This window comes from Capra hircus, chromosome 6 (assembly GCF_001704415.2).
Source record: "Capra hircus breed San Clemente chromosome 6, ASM170441v1, whole genome shotgun sequence".
Lineage (NCBI taxonomy): Eukaryota > Metazoa > Chordata > Mammalia > Artiodactyla > Bovidae > Capra > Capra hircus.
The window spans coordinates 109,055,000-109,072,276 of NC_030813.1; the positions used below are offsets into that span (position 1 = coordinate 109,055,000).

The 17,277-nt window shown below is 45.2% G+C and overlaps 1 protein-coding gene across 1 annotated transcript in view; it reads right to left on the bottom strand.

The window, feature by feature from the left end:
• BOD1L1 (biorientation of chromosomes in cell division 1 like 1) overlaps nucleotides 599-17,277 on the bottom strand; it is a 54,997-nt gene continuing 38,318 nt past the window's right edge. The window contains exons 16-26 of the mRNA XM_018049736.1: nucleotides 17,140-17,212; nucleotides 15,572-15,651; nucleotides 13,736-13,820; nucleotides 13,305-13,375; nucleotides 12,235-12,307; nucleotides 12,115-12,149; nucleotides 11,041-11,086; nucleotides 8,487-8,536; nucleotides 8,304-8,388; nucleotides 7,750-7,903; nucleotides 599-1,960 (exon numbers count right to left, since the gene is read on the bottom strand). Of these exons, the coding sequence (XP_017905225.1) occupies nucleotides 1,843-1,960; nucleotides 7,750-7,903; nucleotides 8,304-8,388; nucleotides 8,487-8,536; nucleotides 11,041-11,086; nucleotides 12,115-12,149; nucleotides 12,235-12,307; nucleotides 13,305-13,375; nucleotides 13,736-13,820; nucleotides 15,572-15,651; nucleotides 17,140-17,212 (870 nt within the window). The 3' untranslated portion in view covers nucleotides 599-1,842. The remainder of the gene's footprint in view (nucleotides 1,961-7,749; nucleotides 7,904-8,303; nucleotides 8,389-8,486; nucleotides 8,537-11,040; nucleotides 11,087-12,114; nucleotides 12,150-12,234; nucleotides 12,308-13,304; nucleotides 13,376-13,735; nucleotides 13,821-15,571; nucleotides 15,652-17,139; nucleotides 17,213-17,277) is intronic.

Genomic DNA, 17,277 nt, shown 5'->3' on the forward strand with positions numbered 1-17,277 from the left:
CAGTGTTGCCAAACATCATGATGCCAAGAGCCACCTGTGTGCTTTTCTAGAGCCGCTCAGGGTGAAACACAGGTTTCAGAACTGCTGGAGCTGAAGTGGCCCAGCTGAGTTCTCCAGCAGGCAAGTCCTTATGTAGCGCTCATGTCTGCTTTCAGCTTTATTAAAAGAGCTGCACCCACTTACCGCCCAGCTATGCCCTCTGGTAAGGCTGGGGTGGGCGGTCCTAAACTGAGTAACACATGGAGAACACCTTGGGTAAGCAATTCTGGTGAACCAACCTAGAACCATCGAGTGCAAGGATGGTTCACCTAGGAGTATGGAGTCTTGCAACCCGGTCTGGCTTCTTATCCTTAACTAACTTTAAGACAGATCACTAGAATTTTGAGCTTTGGTTAAATTCAAACATATCATGTTCCTTGTCTCTGAAGCCCCTTTCAGATATAACATTAATTCTACTGAGAGAGGCCATCGCCAACTCAAGTCTGAATGTGAAAATGGAGTAAATAAGACCAATTATTTAAAGAGATGAAACAGCTTTCACAGGGAGACATTTTAAAATAGGGGGAAAAAAAGGAAAAAAAAAATCTTAACACTCAAGTTTTGGGAAACATTTTATAATTTATATATAAAATCTCAGTAAGAAACAATGTAAAATGACAGAAATATCCACCTTACATTAAGAGTCAAAAAAAAAAAATTCACACACACTGAATGTAAATTTTAATTATAAAACAAGAATATGAACAAAACATTTTAAAATAATGTCAATTATTTGGCAACTCATCACATCATTGCTAGAGACAAATTTGATCTTAAGAAAAGTTTAATTTTATGAAAAACTTAAGTTGGACAGTTTGCTCATATGGGAGTTAAAACATGTTTAAAAAAGAATCTGGCAATAAAGCCAGGTTCTACCTTGAAATAATTGTGTATAAAACAACATATAATCCTGAAGCTCAACAGACAGGGGTGACCTAATCTTCAATGCATTACTCTTCGCTGAAAAAGACACTGTGGGAAGGATGCGGGGTAGCACAGAGAGACATGGGTACCGACGGGGTTTCTGCTACAGGTGACGGACCCAGAACCCCTGACACCAGAGGGGCTGGTAGTAAAGTCACAGATGTGAGCATCACCTACAAACAAGTTACATTCTTAAAAAACAGAGTCACAGCTGTGACAGGAAAAGCAATGGAAACCCTTTCTTGAGCTAACCTACTTTACTCGGGTACATGCGAGAAGCGTCTGTATTTCCTGCCAGATGAGATTCAGATATTTACGGGGGAGGCAGAGTCCTAGAACATCTCTACTGATGACTGCATAGCATTTAAAACCCTCCTTTTTATTAAAAAAACAATAATAACAAAATAAAATAAACAGATATATAGTAAAGTTCACAGATAAGTTTTCTCTGTAAAATAAATAGTGTTCATTGATTAGCATCATACATAGAGTAAAATACAACCTATTTTTACATGTTTATATACTGTACACAGATTACCAGTGGGCAGCCTGGTGTCTGATGGGCTGGAAGGGTTTACATGAGTGACATGTCACATCGGGAAATCCCAATTTCGAATGTTAAAATATACAACTACTTTGTTTTGAGTTCAGATACAAAGTAAACTTATTTTCCTTTATCTGAAATTAATGTACATAATACCTCTATGAACAATAGTTTATAAAGCTGTTCAGAACGTAACAAGAAAAAGCTTGCACCTAGGTACTTGGCGCACATGCACGGCCTTCCCCCGGTTAAACGCTGCGGCCCATGGCCCCGAGGTGTGTCCCTCTTCTCGGCCCCATGGCCCCGGCGGACCGGCTGGGGTGGCCACGGTCCTGTTACCGCTTTGCCTTCTTCACTGGGGTCTCCTCCACCCTCTGCTGGCCTCTGGTGCGTGCCCCGGGGGGGCTGGCTTCTCTCTTGCGCTTGGCAGAAGGGGAGAGCTGTGCCTTCCATCTGCAGGAAACAGAGGTCAAGGCTGTGATTAAGACTCGATGAAAAGGACCTGCTTCAAATAATTTGGGAATTCTTCAAACACTGGAAGGTTTTTGAACTTGAGAGCCAAGAAGAGGAAAGCTGGATAAGGGCTACATGGGAAGAGGGGACCCTGGAAGAGCCTGTGCTGACTGGCTGTCTGCCGACAGCCTCACACCTAACAGGCCATGAGGAGGAGTCAGGAAGCCCCAGCTGAGGTTCTGGGTGGGTGTTGACCTTGGTCAAGTTCACTTTCTTCTCGAGCACCTAGTGCTGGTATCTATACAGTAGAGACATCAACAACCAGCCCTGCGTTGAAACAATCATGAACACAGCAGGATGGCATGATCTGAGCACATGCACACCCGCGCTCACAGGATGCTCCCAGAAAGCTGGCAGTCTTGGAGAGGGCATGGGAACTTGAGAAGAGCTCCCCATCCAGTCTCCTGGCCAGCAGCCCAGCCCAGCCCTGCTCTCCGTCCTGCCTGCAGAATGACTTGTCGGAAATGTCAAGTTAATCACATCCATGTCATCATCTTGTTCATCTCCATCCTCAGGCTCCCTGATGCCTTCAGCGTAGGACCATCCGGAGCCCAACAGAGTCCCTTACCACCTGCCCGGGATACCGTCTCGGACTGCAGCCCTAACACAGCAGCCTCGTGCCCTAACACGCAGTGTTCTTTCACACTGTCTACTTGGGCAGGTAATTTTTTTTGGCTTCCCCGTGACTCAGCGGTAAAGAATCCGCCTGCAGTGCAGAAGACACAGTAGACACAGGTTCGATCCCTGGGTCGGGAAGATCCCCTGAAGAAGGGCATGGCAACCCACTCCAGTATTCCTGCCTGGAGAATACCCACGGACAGAGGAGCCCGGCGGGCTACATTCCATAAGGTCACAAAGAGTCGGACACAACTGAAGCACGCACGCAATTTTTAAAAATACTCCACACCTTCTATCTGGCAAACTTCATTCTGGAGCCTCAGTTGAAAAACAACTCCTTCTGGGAACAGTTTCTCATCACAGAGCAACCTGCCCTTCGGAAAACCTGCAGACAGCACTTTCTGTCTCTACCACTGCACTTCTGGTTGTTCGTTTGTCCACGGGGGTTTTTCAAATTGCAGGTTATAGCCTTTATTTTAAAACAAAGTATTAATAGAACACAATAGAAAATACCATTGTTGCCATGTCTATTCAGTTTGGGCATTAAAATTTTGTTTCAGTGACAGAGGCAGTATTGCAAAAGACATTCTTCCTATGAGCCGCCTGCTGTCAAGGGAGTTTGAAAACCAGCTACACACACGTCCCCCCAGTTAAGACAGGATGTTTCTCCAGGGCAGCTGCAGAGGTTATTCATTTTCCTTTCTCCAAGGCCTAGTACAAAGCCCAATCTGTGTATTCGAGCAATAAATGTTACACCAAAGAATGAAGAAGCCTGGATAACTAAAATGACAGGAGATGGAGAAATGGGCCGTCACTGATGTGAAGACCTGTCTGCTCGCTGCTCCTTTGACAGCAGAGGTAAATATGCTCAGACTGACTCAGATAAAGCTGAGTCAGGTACTGTTGTATACGATGCAGTTTTAGCCTAACATTACCTACGCATGTGTTGAGAACAGCTAACAAACAGTTGCTTGTCAATATCCCATTTCAAGCCATGTCCAGGGAGAGCCACCAGCCAGAGTGACCAGCTGTTTACCCAGGAGTGGGTGTGTTGCCAGCATAGTGCTGACGCCATGCAGCGGAGAACAGAAGCTTGGCGCAGTGGCTTCTGCCCATGGGCATGAGCTCGGCCCTCTCTTCCCGCCCAGAGGGTGGCCTGTGCCCAGCGGCCCTGGCAGCACCTGGGAGCTCATCAGCAATGCAGACTCTCAGGTCTTGCCCCAACACTACAGCATTGGAGCCTGGGTCTCAGCACATTTGAGTTTGAGAAATAACAAACCAGACCTTTGTGAGAGTCTTCTCAAATACACAATAAAGATAAATACTATGTTTTACTTACTGAGGAATAATGGGAGAGAATCCACGTGAAAGGTGCCTGGCATTCCAGGTTGCTTCCCTTTCTGTCATGGGGGAATAATAGTGCGCATGCACACACACACACACACACACACACACACACACACACACACACACACACACACACACACACACACACACACACACACACACACACACACCACACACACACACACACACACACACACACACACACACACACACACACACACACACACACACACACACACACACACACACACACACACACACACACACACACACACACACACGCTGTGAAGACCTAACGTGATTCAAGATACCTAAACGGCCTTTGTACATTGGGAAGTCTTATTTTTTGATGCTGAATAATAGTGCGCATGCACACACACACACACACACACACACACACACACACACACACACACACACGCTGTGAAGACCTAACGTGATTCAAGATACCTAAACGGCCTTTGTACATTGGGAAGTCTTATTTTTTGATGCTATCATGTACAGAAGGTAAGTCAAGTCCCTGACCTCAAGGAAGAAGCTCATAGACCAGGGAGGAAGACAAAACGAAAACCCCCGAAGCAACGTCACATGCCACTGCCCACGGCACAGGCTGGGTTGGAAGGGCAGAGGACGGGGATGCGGCCGGGTGGAAGCAGGCAGGGGGTGTGTGTGCAGGACGAAGGACCTGGTGATGGGGGGCTGGTGGCGAGGGTGCTCCTCAAGGAAGAACTGGCACAACCTGCAGGATGCGGGAAGGTGACTCGGGCGGCATGAAGGTGCCTGCTGGCCCGCGGCTGTGCCTCAGGCGGGTGCCCTCCTGCAACCCCATCACCTCTCCAGCGCTCTGTGAAAAAGAGCTGGCTCTGGCTGTAACCCGCCCGACCACGCTGCACTGCTTTAACCCAGCACTCAGCGCTGCGCCCACTTGAGGAGAAACAAGGTGTGCCTTTGGTCCTGGGGGGCAGGAGCTGATGGCAAGGAGCACAGGATAAAGCCGGTGCAGGAGTGCTGTGAGGCAGGGAGGACTGGCGAGGCCACTGAGACTCCCTCTGGGAGTCCCTCCCGCTCTGTCTAGGGTAGGTTTCCACTTGGGAAGCTGAGGACCCCCACAGACAGCTGTGTGGCAAGCCAAGACTCTTAAAGAAACTTAGGGAGAAAGTATCAGTGCACCACAAAAAGCTTCAGGGGGTTAAAGATGACTTCAAGTGTCAGCAGGGACTTTCCTTCCTAAGAGGGGAAAATTTATTAACTTCTTCACTGGCAGATAATTTTTCTTTTGCTAATTTTTGGTGATATCTAGTAGAAACTATTCCTGGGCTCCCAAGTTTGGATGCTGTGCATGTAGACAGCTCTCCATGCTGCTTTCTGAAACAGATGACAGAAACCCTGGGCGATGGAAGCACTGAATACCCCAGTCCCTGAGACTAGAAAGGGCAAGGCTCCTCATGGGCAGGGCAGAGGTGGGGATGAAAAGCAGGAAAATGCCTGGTTCTGTGGGTCTTGGCTGATGAGCAGAACTTCATGTCACACAAGACTAACTGCTTCCCTGACTCCAGCTTTGCTTTCACTATGTGGGATACTTGACCATGACTGAGAGAAAGATGAACCCGTGATAAACAGAAAACATACTGGCTGATGAAGCGAGATCCCACAGTGCTCACCAGAGTAGAAGGTGGGCCAAGATGGATGGAAGCACAGTGTGAAGGCCCGGGGACCGGGTCTAAGCAGCGGGGCCCGCACAAGCAGCAGGTGAGAGAGGGTGTGCCTCATGGGGACAAGGGACGTGCTGAGCTGGTACGCAGCCCAGGCTCAGGGAGCCCAGCAAGCTGGATGCAGGCTGAGCTTGGTCTCTAGGAAACAAGGCGGACAGTCCTCTTCTGGATCCGTCAGCGCACACCTGGAGTCAACATTTGCTTCGTAAAGAGAATAATCAATGGATAAACTGATGAGAACAAACAGGATGAGGAGGCGCCCAGTGCAAGAGACGACCTGGAAGCTGCCCTCCGGTGTTTAAGCCAAAGTGGTACAGGAGGCTCTGACAGCAGAAGCTATGCGGAGGCCAGTGCCCACTGCACATGGAAGAAAATCTTTCCCACCCAAGGTAACGCGCAGAAGCAGAAAGACTCTTCAGAGTGGCTGGGCACTGTGATCAAGATCCACAGAGACCGCAGGCGAGCCTGAGGACCTGGGAGACGACACAGGCGCCAGAGCCTAGAGCCAAAGCACCGGCGGGGAGGTGTCTACAGGGAGGGGCCGCGTGGAGACTGCAGGCTGCCACAGTGCCGAGGAGAAGCACCGGTGATCCGGGTGATCCCAGAACCGAAACACAATGCACCGTGGAAGAATGGATTTGGGAAGGCACACATCTCAGCTGCTGCAGACGCTCACTCGAGGCTGCCTCGGCGGCCCGCAGCGCGTCCTGCGTCGGGCCCCACTCCACTGGGTGATCTCCCGTGACGCACAGAGGGCGCGGCGGCGCTGGGGGTCTGCATCTAGACGCGCACCCACCCTCTCAGTGCACGGTGAGGTGCACCTCTCAGTCAGCAGGTATCCTGGTTTTGTGATTTCTAGTTATCCGAGCTGCCCCGCCTGGAAAACCTTACCTTTAGCCCTGTGAGCTCCGAACATCTTTTGGCTCTAAAAATCTGACCAGGGCACAGATAGCTAATGATGTCCAAGTTTAGAGAAATTAGAAATAGGCTGATTTTAAGTCTTTACATAAACACATCAGCGTCAATGTATGGCAAAAACCACTACAATAAAGTAATTAGCCTCCAATTAAAATAAATTTTAAAAAAGGCAGGCAAATAAACACATCAGAACTACTGTACTACAGTGACAGATATTAATAAATGATACTCTTGAAATCAATATTCCTCAACTTTCTAATCTTGGATAATGAAATTATAGAAGAGGGTACTAAGATTAACAGCTTGTGAATCACATTAAAAATGGAAAATATTCATGCTTCAGAAGTTATAAAACTGCAAAGTGATAAAACATTTCTCAAAATGTGCTGTGGGAAAGGTGTGCTGATTGATGCTACCAGGTATAACGACACAGGGAGAGGGGGTGGCAAAGTGGAACTGACAAAGCTGGGACAGGTTTCCCTCCTCAGGACCACGCCAAGTGCACTATAGTGGACACTGTGGCTCAGAAGAAGGGGAACTCACGGGCACTTCCCAGACTCACTGAGCCCGGCCTTCTTTTCTCCAGAGGCTTCCGGCTACGTGAGGGCGTGGGAGCACGCCCCGTGGGGAGCGTAGGACGTCCCCAGCCGTGTGCGTGGAGAACGGGGCACTCGGGTGGTCTCCTGTGAGGGACCTGTGACGCGGCACTGGGAGGGGCACCGACGATGGGGACGGGGCTGAGCCTTCTCCCTCACGGCCGCTAAGCACGCTGCGCACGTGGATCATCCTGTACGCGTCCGTTTCCACCGACCGTGCTCAGCATGGCCTCTGAGATCTAATTGTACTTGATAAGTATTCATAAAGGAACTGAATAGGTTCCACCAAACGGGCATCGAAGCCTGGCAACGATTCTAAAGGGCTCCTGGAAAATGGTTTCAGAGGGAAAACGGGTTTCCCCGGGGGAAACTGAGATGTCAGAGGGCTGGGAGCACGTGCTCTCTCTCTGCTGGGGCTTGTGTTTTATGCAAGGAGAGGGCTCACTCTGTGGCATGAGTGAGGCAAAGAGATGCAGCCCTCGCTGTGGTCTGACGGAGAGCCGGGGAAAGTTCTGGAAGCTCCCTGCGGCCCCATTACCTCTGAGCCTCTGATCTGGTGCTGGACCTTGTGGTGGCTCCGGAGGGCTCCTCGTCCTCGTCTTCCTCCTCCTCCTCCTCAGACTCCTGGTCTTTCTTGTCCTCAGTCGCTTCAGAAACTGATTTCTGACGTTTGCGCTCTGGCTCTGAGGATTCTGTTCAGACAGAAGGGAAACATCTGGACTGTACAATTCCCAAAGACACTTCCAGAGGACAGAGTCGCAGTTTAGAACAAAGGATATTAGGGACTTGGAGGCAGAAGAAGTGGTTTTCCACTTCCTTTTTGTTTCAGCACTTGCAATTCACAACTGTTTAACTTAATCTCAAACACATTTGGGATAGTTTACTTAGGCAGTTCACAGCCAGCATTTGCGAAAAATTCACATGTGCTCAGAAAAGCATCTGGAATGTGCCATTTCTGACACAGGATTACAGCCATTTCACACATATTTATGTAGCATTAATACTAGCGGGACCCCACTGGATTTTTCCTCATCCAAAGAAAAAGTCTTAAAAAGGTGACTCTGACATGATAAGACCTTGCCAGTAACATACCAGCATCATCTGACAGAGTGAGCGAACGCTTGGGCTTTCTTCCTCTCCGACGTACACTTGCCACAGATTTTTCTTCACTATCATCCTAGAAGAAATAAAGTTAAAGTGGAAAGGGTGGTCACTTGAGCATTTACTAAGTTTTATTTCTAAAGGACATGCCTTGATCATAAAGTTAACACTTACGTTGCTTCCACTTCGTTCTTGAAGGTTAGGGGTTTCTTTACTGGCTTCATCTTTAAGAAAAGAAAGATTTCTACATTAATATTTTATTAGTGTCAAATTAAACTTCAACAGTTTGTTGTCTGTGAATGCACCTAATTAGTGCTAATTACAGTATCATTACACAATTCATCATTGCTTTCTTGTATCAGCCAAACAAAGATTGAGATGGAATATCTGAGCAGAGAACACATCAGAATGAAAGTCAGGACACCAAAGTCTGCATCTCAGACCTGGCATGCCTGCCATGAATAAGCTATGTCATCTGGGCCAATCACTTACATTCCTAGAGCCTTGGTTTTTTATCAGTGAGAAGGAGTTGGGTTAGAACGCCTTCATGGTCTCTCTCTTTCAGCTCAAATATCTGAATCTGGAAAGGGAGGAGGAAGAGGGTATCTAGGGAGCCCCCAACACAGCAGGAACTACAGTTCAGGATTACAGACTTCACTCAAATCGTAACATAGCTCTCTAAATAGTTTTCCAGAGTCATGTACAGATGTAAGTTGGACCATTAAGAAGGCTGAGTGCCAAAGAATTGATGCTTTTGAATTGTGGTGTTGGAGAAGACTCTTGAGAGAACCTTGGACTGCAAGGAAATTCAACCAGTTAATCCTAAAAGAAAGCAACCCTGAATATTCATTAGAAGGACTGATGCTGAAGCTGAAACTCCAATACTTTGGCCACCTGATGGGAAGAACTGACTCATTTGAAAAGACCCTGATGCTGGGAAAGATTGAGGGCAGGAGGAGAAGGGGACCAGAGGATGAGACGGTTGGATGGTATCACTAACTCAATGGACATGAACTTGAATCAACTCTGGGAGATAGTGAAGGACAGGGAAGCTTGGAGTGCTGCAGTACATGGGGTTGCAAAGCGTCAGACATGACTTAGGGACTGAACAACAAATAGTACAAGCACCATTTGACAGGGAGGAAAATGAGGCTTGAGCAACTTGGTTAAGTACTTTGTTCAGAGTTCCATAACCAGTACATGGGGTGGGAACTGGATTCTTAGGACTCCATATACTTCCATGATGGGATCTAGAAAAGTATACTGGATAAGTCTATTTTAGGTTGTGTATACCTATTTTTTAAGTATTTGTTTCCTGTAGACGTTACCATTTTCTGAGAATGTATCTGGTAAGAAAAGTGAAATTTACTTCAATGCACTGTTAGAAGCCAAAATTATGAACATGTTGATTAGACAACTCAACAACCCAGAGGTGAACTTATCAGTAATGAAGATTGTATAGCTGCCCTTTCTGAAAGTTCACTATACGAACGATGCCAGAGTTAAAAACCAAGAAAAAGGCCCACAAAGAAGAATCTAGTCTTAAACTGGTCATCGTTACCCAGATTCAGAAAACTACTGCTGAACAATAGCATTAAAACATAATTATGCAGCTTAAAATAGAATCTTTAAAGGGCATTTAAGTTATGGAGATTTCTCCTTGTGTGGATTTAAACATACAATTATGGATAAAAAGATGGTTAAAAACAGAACATTCTTTTTTTTTGTTAAAAAGAAAACCTTAACTTTCAAAGAGATAAGAAAAAGTAAAGTATGATCATAAGATCCCACACATAGTTAAATGTGGAAAAATTCTCAAATACACATTTGCTGTTATCTTGCTGATCAGAATATATATTTCATGATATCACCATGCTATTTATTTGATCCAAAATAGCTGACATATTTTTTTTTTTCCTCATCAACACTTAAAGCCCACCAATGGCTCTTTTTGCTTGTATGTAAAAAGAAAAATTTAAACCATGAAATTAAAATATACACATGGTAAAAATTCTGGAAAATGCAGGCACTAGTGAAAATATGAAATCTTCCTATTATCTCACCAAGGTGGCTCAGAAGGTAAAGAATCCTCCTGCAATGTGGGAGACCTGGGTTCAACCCCTGGGTTGGGAAGATCCCCTGGAGGAAGGCCTGGCAACCCACTCCAGTATTCTTGCCTGGAGAATCCCTATGGACAGAGGAGCCTGGCAGGCTATAGTTCATGGGGTCACAAACAGTCAGACACGACTGAGCAACTAAGGACAGCACAGAACTAATCATTACCAACTTTTTCTCCTTGGACTGAGGACAAAAATATCTCAACAAAACAATTTTATCTCTTGCATCCTAGCTCTGTAAGCAGCACTAGCTGCTTCTGCTGAAAACAACAGGCTCTTGGGCTGAAATCTTACTTCCTGATAAGAGCTCTCAGTCCCCAGGTTCATCTGTTTTTCCCTTAAACAAGTCCAAGAAAGTAGGGTCTGGACGTGGCCATGCTGCCCCCCTCCTCTTTGAGGTTTCCTGGACTGACAAAGACAAGAACGACCCAGATCACAGGAAAAACCAGCTACTAGAATCTCTCACGGCTACAGGGGCAGCTGCTTTTACCAAGGAAGCCACTCACTTCATTGAGAAACAAGGACATCCTAAACCCTCCGCAGCCTGCGGTTCCACCCGGGCCGCCCCCCTTCCTTAGATCACACACAGAGCGATGCTTTCAGGTACACACCCGTTTGCATGACTTTCAGCTTGCCGCCAGGTGGAGATTGTTCTACCTAAGTTGAAACAAGGAGAAAAAAGAGAAGTCACTGGTTTGTGATCATCACACAGGAAGTCAATCAACAATGTGAAGAAGGTTCAGGACCTCTGTTTATTATGTAGGCAGAATATCTGTATCCCACTTCCTGAAGTGGATTAAATAGACCCGGCAAATATGGATGGCTATGAATCTGAACTCACGGGTCTTCCCACAAGGATCAGGGTGCCACATGCCTCTTCCCCAGTCGTGCTACTGCGGCTGTGAGCACTGGAGGCGACAGAGGCCTGCAGGTAGCACCCCCAAAACTGGCAAGCCATCTTCTGTGTGCTGGTAAAGGCACTCACACTTTTACACGTGGCTCTTTGGTTTAGCTGTCTTGGATGAATTCTAGTGAGAGAATGATTTCTTCGTATCCAAGGAAATGGGAATCTGGAGAGGGGCATGTGACTGGCCCCGTGTCACAGCATCTGGGAGCAAGCCATCAGTGAAGACACATCTGTTCTCTTAATAGTGCTATCACTGAAACTCATGCAATGAAGTCTTGGTGCAATGATTTTGCTGGGTACACACTTCAGGGTCAAAGATAAAGAACGGTAAAAAAGATCAAGTCTTACTACAGACTTTCCTGCACTGAAACTAGTGTCCATTCTAATAAAAAAGGAGCTCCATTGAAAGTAGTAAGACAGACACTTTGGAGGGTTCCATAAAGAAGCTGTTACCTAAAAATCATATAAAACAGCTATTTTCTATGTTTTAATCAAGGATGACAAGAAGATAAGTCCCTAGATAATTTTTATACAGCCGATCTGACAGGTGAGGACAGAGTCAAACTAAATTACAATGAATATAATTATGTTTATATGATGTTACTAGTAATTAAAATATTATCTGAATGGTTATTTGAGGTTTCATTTTAAAAAGTTTCTTTAAAGCTTTTCAAATACTTTAAAAAAAAAAGGCTATTTGAAAATGCTAATATTGCAGTGTACTCTTTCAGGTCTAGAACAGCCAGTTGAAGAGTTCTCATCTTTCGCAATTACTTACCGTGACAAGGCCAGCATCTGTTTTGCAGTCATCTTCTGAAAAACAGGAAATAAAAATCCCACTTAGAAAATCAGTTTGAAAATATCTTGTGTGTGAACTGAAAGCACACCAAATACCTACTTGTTTTTAATGTTTCTACAGGGTGTTTACGAGGTCTTCCTCTTTTCCTTTTAATAATTACTGGTTGATCTTCCTAAGGGGGAAAGGGAAAAAAAAAGGGAATAAAAAAGTCCTATCATCTATTACACAAATAGGTTGCTTTCTCAAAATGGAATTTAGAGTTCCCTCCCAAGAGCGTTCAAATCCCAGCTTTGTCTCTTAAGAAAACACGTGACCTGGAGCTCAGTGGTTCATTTTTCTCAGGGCAGTCGGTTTGAATTCACGGAGCCCCGAGGACTATGAGGTAATGAGGTAATGGGAGTGCTCAGGGTCAGCTTTTACTTCTGTAATAAATATGCACGTCCACTTCGTGTGGATTTATTCCTGGTTACTTGTGATCAAATGCCATCCCTTACAAAAAATAAAGGAGGCCCGCGAAGACAAACATAACTATTAAAAAGCTGTATCCGGACAGGCAAACTTGGCGATGGCTACCTAGAGGATCTGGCTGGGGCACAGCTTGTCTCCCTTGACTTATGGGCCTGCACCTCAGGTCACTGCGACTCTGTGTCCCACTGGGTTGTCTGCAAATCCCAAGGGGCCTGGAGCAGCAGAATTGGAGGTCTGCCTCTCCTGGAGCCTCTCAGGAGTCCCTGACCTCACCCCGTCAGGCTGGATCCTGGCTGGCCCTCGAGGCCGGCACTCCGCACAGCCTGCCACTGCTCCCGTTTCATCCCTCGGGACCCCAGGGCTCGGCAGCCCCGTTCTCCACGCTGAGCTGGAGCCTGGCTTGGCTGTGCTAAGCTTCCCTGTCAAGAAGGGACATGGACACTGAGGTACAGATCTGGGCTGAACCCATGGGGCTGACAGAAGGAGGTCTCATACAAATGTTGGGAGAAAATGAAGACACAGAGGACAAAATACATCAAAATGACACTGATAAAGTGCTCTGCGTGAAATGCTGTCCGCTGCACTAAAAAAAGAGCTACTTCAAAAGCATTTAGGAGCAACTCCGGGTAAGAGCACACTGATGCACTCTGTTTTTAGTACTTGAAAAAACCTGAACAAATAAACATGAAAAACATCTCTACCTGAGATTTTACGGTGTCATCGTCATTCTGCTCTGCCTTTTCACCGGCAGCTTCACTGCTGCTGGATTCATCTGCAGAAAGAGCAGAGCTCGTTCACTGCCGGGGCCACCCTCAGCCTCAGTGCCAGGACGCCCACCAAGGTGATCCAAGTCATTTGCGTGCACACAGACTCCATTCTCAGGTAGACACACTAAAGTGCATTAGCCAGAGTCTGGTTAACCAAGAAGCAGCACACTTAGTGTAGAACAGGACCTCAATTAAAAACAATCTCCAGGCCCTGTAACACTCAGCACGACACACTGTGCTATATGGAGGGAAGAAAGATCAGCAAACCGCAGTTTCAGCTGGCGAAGCCTGGGGAGAGAGGTGCTAACTGCTTTGAAGGATTAGTCTCTCTCAAAACAGTTTAACTGCAGAGATGTCTTACTCACCTTTTTCTTCCATGGCCCTTGAAGCAGCGCTGTCTGTCTTAGAACTTGCTTTAGATAACTCTTCCAAATCTCCAGAGTTCTCTTCCTATGGAGAAGTTGAACAAGACAAGAAGCTCCCTTCTCATACCCATTTCAATGTAATTACTTCAAAAATAATTTCCTAGCCTGTTTGTTGGACATTTTTTTTTAAAAAGTAACTATTTTGCTGCTTGGCAGACTGTACAAAAAGACTCAAATTCTGAAGGCAGAAAAACACAAGATAAGGTTATAAAGCAACAAGGCCATTATTTTTACCCCTGCAAAATAGAAACTGCTCTTTTTGCTGACCCTGGACTTTTCAAGAGAAACTCCAAAGAAAGAACTTAAAGGAATTTCCAAGAGATATTCTTCTCTTTGCTGGTGGAAGGGAGGGACCAGAAGAAAGGGATAAAGGAGAAGGAGCCAAAGAGAACTTCTGGTGTCCAACTGGGCTGATTTAGATAAATGGTCTATCAATGGTTATATTATCTGCCCTTAGTTGCAAAAAAGTTTTGAGCATGAAATAACCAGTTGTTTATACTACAGTATTAATATAATGTATACACAAAATTATACAAAATAAATTTAAAATCAGAGGCCTGTTTTATACATGGAATTTTTAAATACAAATAATTAAGTCAGAATATATTTAAACTTAACATTAAAAACCTTACATGAAGTTAAAAGTGAAGTGAAAGTCGCTCAGTCGTGTCCGACTCTTTGCGACCCCATGGACTGTAGCCCACCAGGCTCCTCCGTCCATGGAATTCTCCAAGCAAGAATACTGAAGTGGGTTGCCATTCCCTTCTCCAAGGGATCTTCCCAACCCAGGGATTGAACCCAGGTCTCCCGCACTGCAGGCGGGTCCTTTACCGTCTGAGCCACCAGGGAAGCCCTACATGAAGTTAAAGAGAAACTTAAAAGCTACCCTTTAATCTGCCTCGCTCCAAATGATGGAGTACTGTCTCGAGATTTTTGTTCTCAATAGGTCAGGGGAAGGAGTGGGCTTTTGAAAACCTGTTTCTTTCCTTGACCATGACCAGTTGAAATTCATGACAATGTATGACTTCACCTCTTTGGCTGTTAAACTTCTTTTACTACTTTTTACTTAGTATATCAGTTACTGGGGGAAAAAAGGAGACTATAAACTGGCTTCAGTGGGCTGGAAGTCAGCTGAATATATTTTTGGAAGCTGACTTAATACTTCTGTAACAAGCTGGAAAAAAATAGATTAGGAAAAGAGGGAGAAAGAGAAGATAGAGGCAGACTGGAATAGTCAATAAGTATTGAGTCTCAGGAATGTAAGAATATCTATGAAGAGGAGAAACCTGGCCTAGAACAAAAGACAGGATAAGAACAGAAATAAATATTTGTGAGTTACTTCCCCAAGGCACAAGATGAAAATGAGACCACGGGAAAAAAGGGCAATGAGTGAGGCCTCACCCTGGGACAATCTATGTATTAGGGGCTGGAGGTAAGGTAAAGAGAAGCCTGTGTGTTAAAAATTTTAAATCACATGTATCACTGTATTTCACTGTTCTGACACAACTATATCTGTAATAAAGCTTATTATACTTGGGAACAAAGGACCTGAAACTCTAAAGAAGTCAATAATACCACTGAACAAAAACCTAAGCAATGATTATATCTAAACTGTGATAGTAATACAATCTTGTAATTTATGATTATAAAGTGTAACATTTTTCTGAGAGAGTCTAAAAACTATACACCTTTTACAATAAATACACAAAATACATATACACAGTGATGTAAACAGGCTATCCCTAAAACTTAAAATTTAATATGTGGAAAAAATACCTTTGTATCTTGTGGCTCAGTTCCAGAACACTGCCTCTGTGCTGTTTCTATTTTGGAATCCAGGACATCTGGGGTATCGTCTGTAAATCAGTTTAAACAGAATCACAAAGGAATAAAAGCTAAATGAAAAATGAAACGCACAGTTCTATTTCAAGACAGTTTGAGACTTTTCTTAGGCTTATGATACAGTGAAGCCAAAGTAACCCTAAATGTATTTATAATGTCATGTGACATGAGCACTGAGCACTGGCCTGCTGCTGCTGCTGCTGCTGCTGCTGCTGCTGCTGCTGCTAAGTCGCTTCAGCCGTGCCCGACTCTGTGCGACCCCATGGACGGGAGCCCACCAGGCTCCCCCATCCCTGGGATTCTCCAGGCAAGAACACTGGAGTGGGCTGCCATTTCCTTCTTCAATGCATGAAAATGAAAAGTGAAAGTGAAATCGCTTAGTCGTGTCCGACCCTTAGTGACCCCATGGCCTGTAGCCCACCAGGCTCCTCCATCCATGGGATTTTCCAGGCAAGAGTACTGGAGTGGGGTGCCATTGCCTGGGCCTTAGCAAAGCCAAAAAATAAAATATCTACAAACGCTTAAACAACTCCAACAAAACAGGAGGTTCTGTGGAGAGGGCTTAGGGCATAGTTTCTAGACATACTTTTTAACTTCCTGAACAACTTACCATCTAAGTGGTATGGCTTAGTGATGAAGACCATAATCTTGGGAATCAGATTTACTTGGTAGAGAAAAAGTCATAATTTCTCAAAATCTTAATTTCTTTATTTATAAAACAGCAATATCTGACTCACATAGTTATTGGGGATGTGTATAAAGTACTAGAGACGGTACCTAGCTTTGGTATGAACTCAATAATTACTAAACATGTTCCAAACCAAATAAGTAAAGTATGTAGCTATCCATTTTCTTCTCACATATTATTTAACATGTTATTTACTGAGTTTGCATTTTGTGTCAGGTATTAAAACTATAAAAGTCTCTGCAGTGTCCAAAATGGGAGCCACTAGTCACAATGGCTCCTGAAATTTAAATTAATTAAATTCAAATACAACTAAAAACTCAGCCTTTCATTCACAGTGACTACATTCAAGTGCTCAATAGTTGTGTGCCTCGTAGCTGCCAGCAGACAAGGCAAACATGGAGCGTTTCCACCTCTGAGCGAGTTCTATGGGCCGGCACTGTTACGGACAGCCGCAGCATGAAGCACAGAAGGGTCACTACTGCACGCCCGTGACTAGAGTGCTTCTCTAGTTCTGTGCGGCCTCCGTTCACGACATAAAATGAGCAACTCCAGGGCACCCGGAGCCCAGGTGACAGAGGGAGCCTGGGTTTCTGTGATTTCTGAGGGCTGGGTCTTCGCCGGGAACAACCTAGCTTCTAGATCAAGTCCGGAAAGACCCTGGAGGAGTCAGGCTGGTCTGCAAACACACGAGACTCAAGATTTGTAAACGACTACTACTCTCAAGAATTTTCTATGCTACTGGCCCACTATTTGGATGTGGAAATAATAAGATTTTCAGAGACATTTAAAACAGGAACATGTATATTCTAGATACCCAGTTCATCTTCTGAAGAGAGGTACTGCTTCTTTCTTTTTCTTTTAGGTACGTGCCTTTCTTCCTCTTCAACCTGGAATTAAGAGTGACTATATTAAAGGCAGTAGAACCTGGATCCAATTCTACTTAAACAGGAGC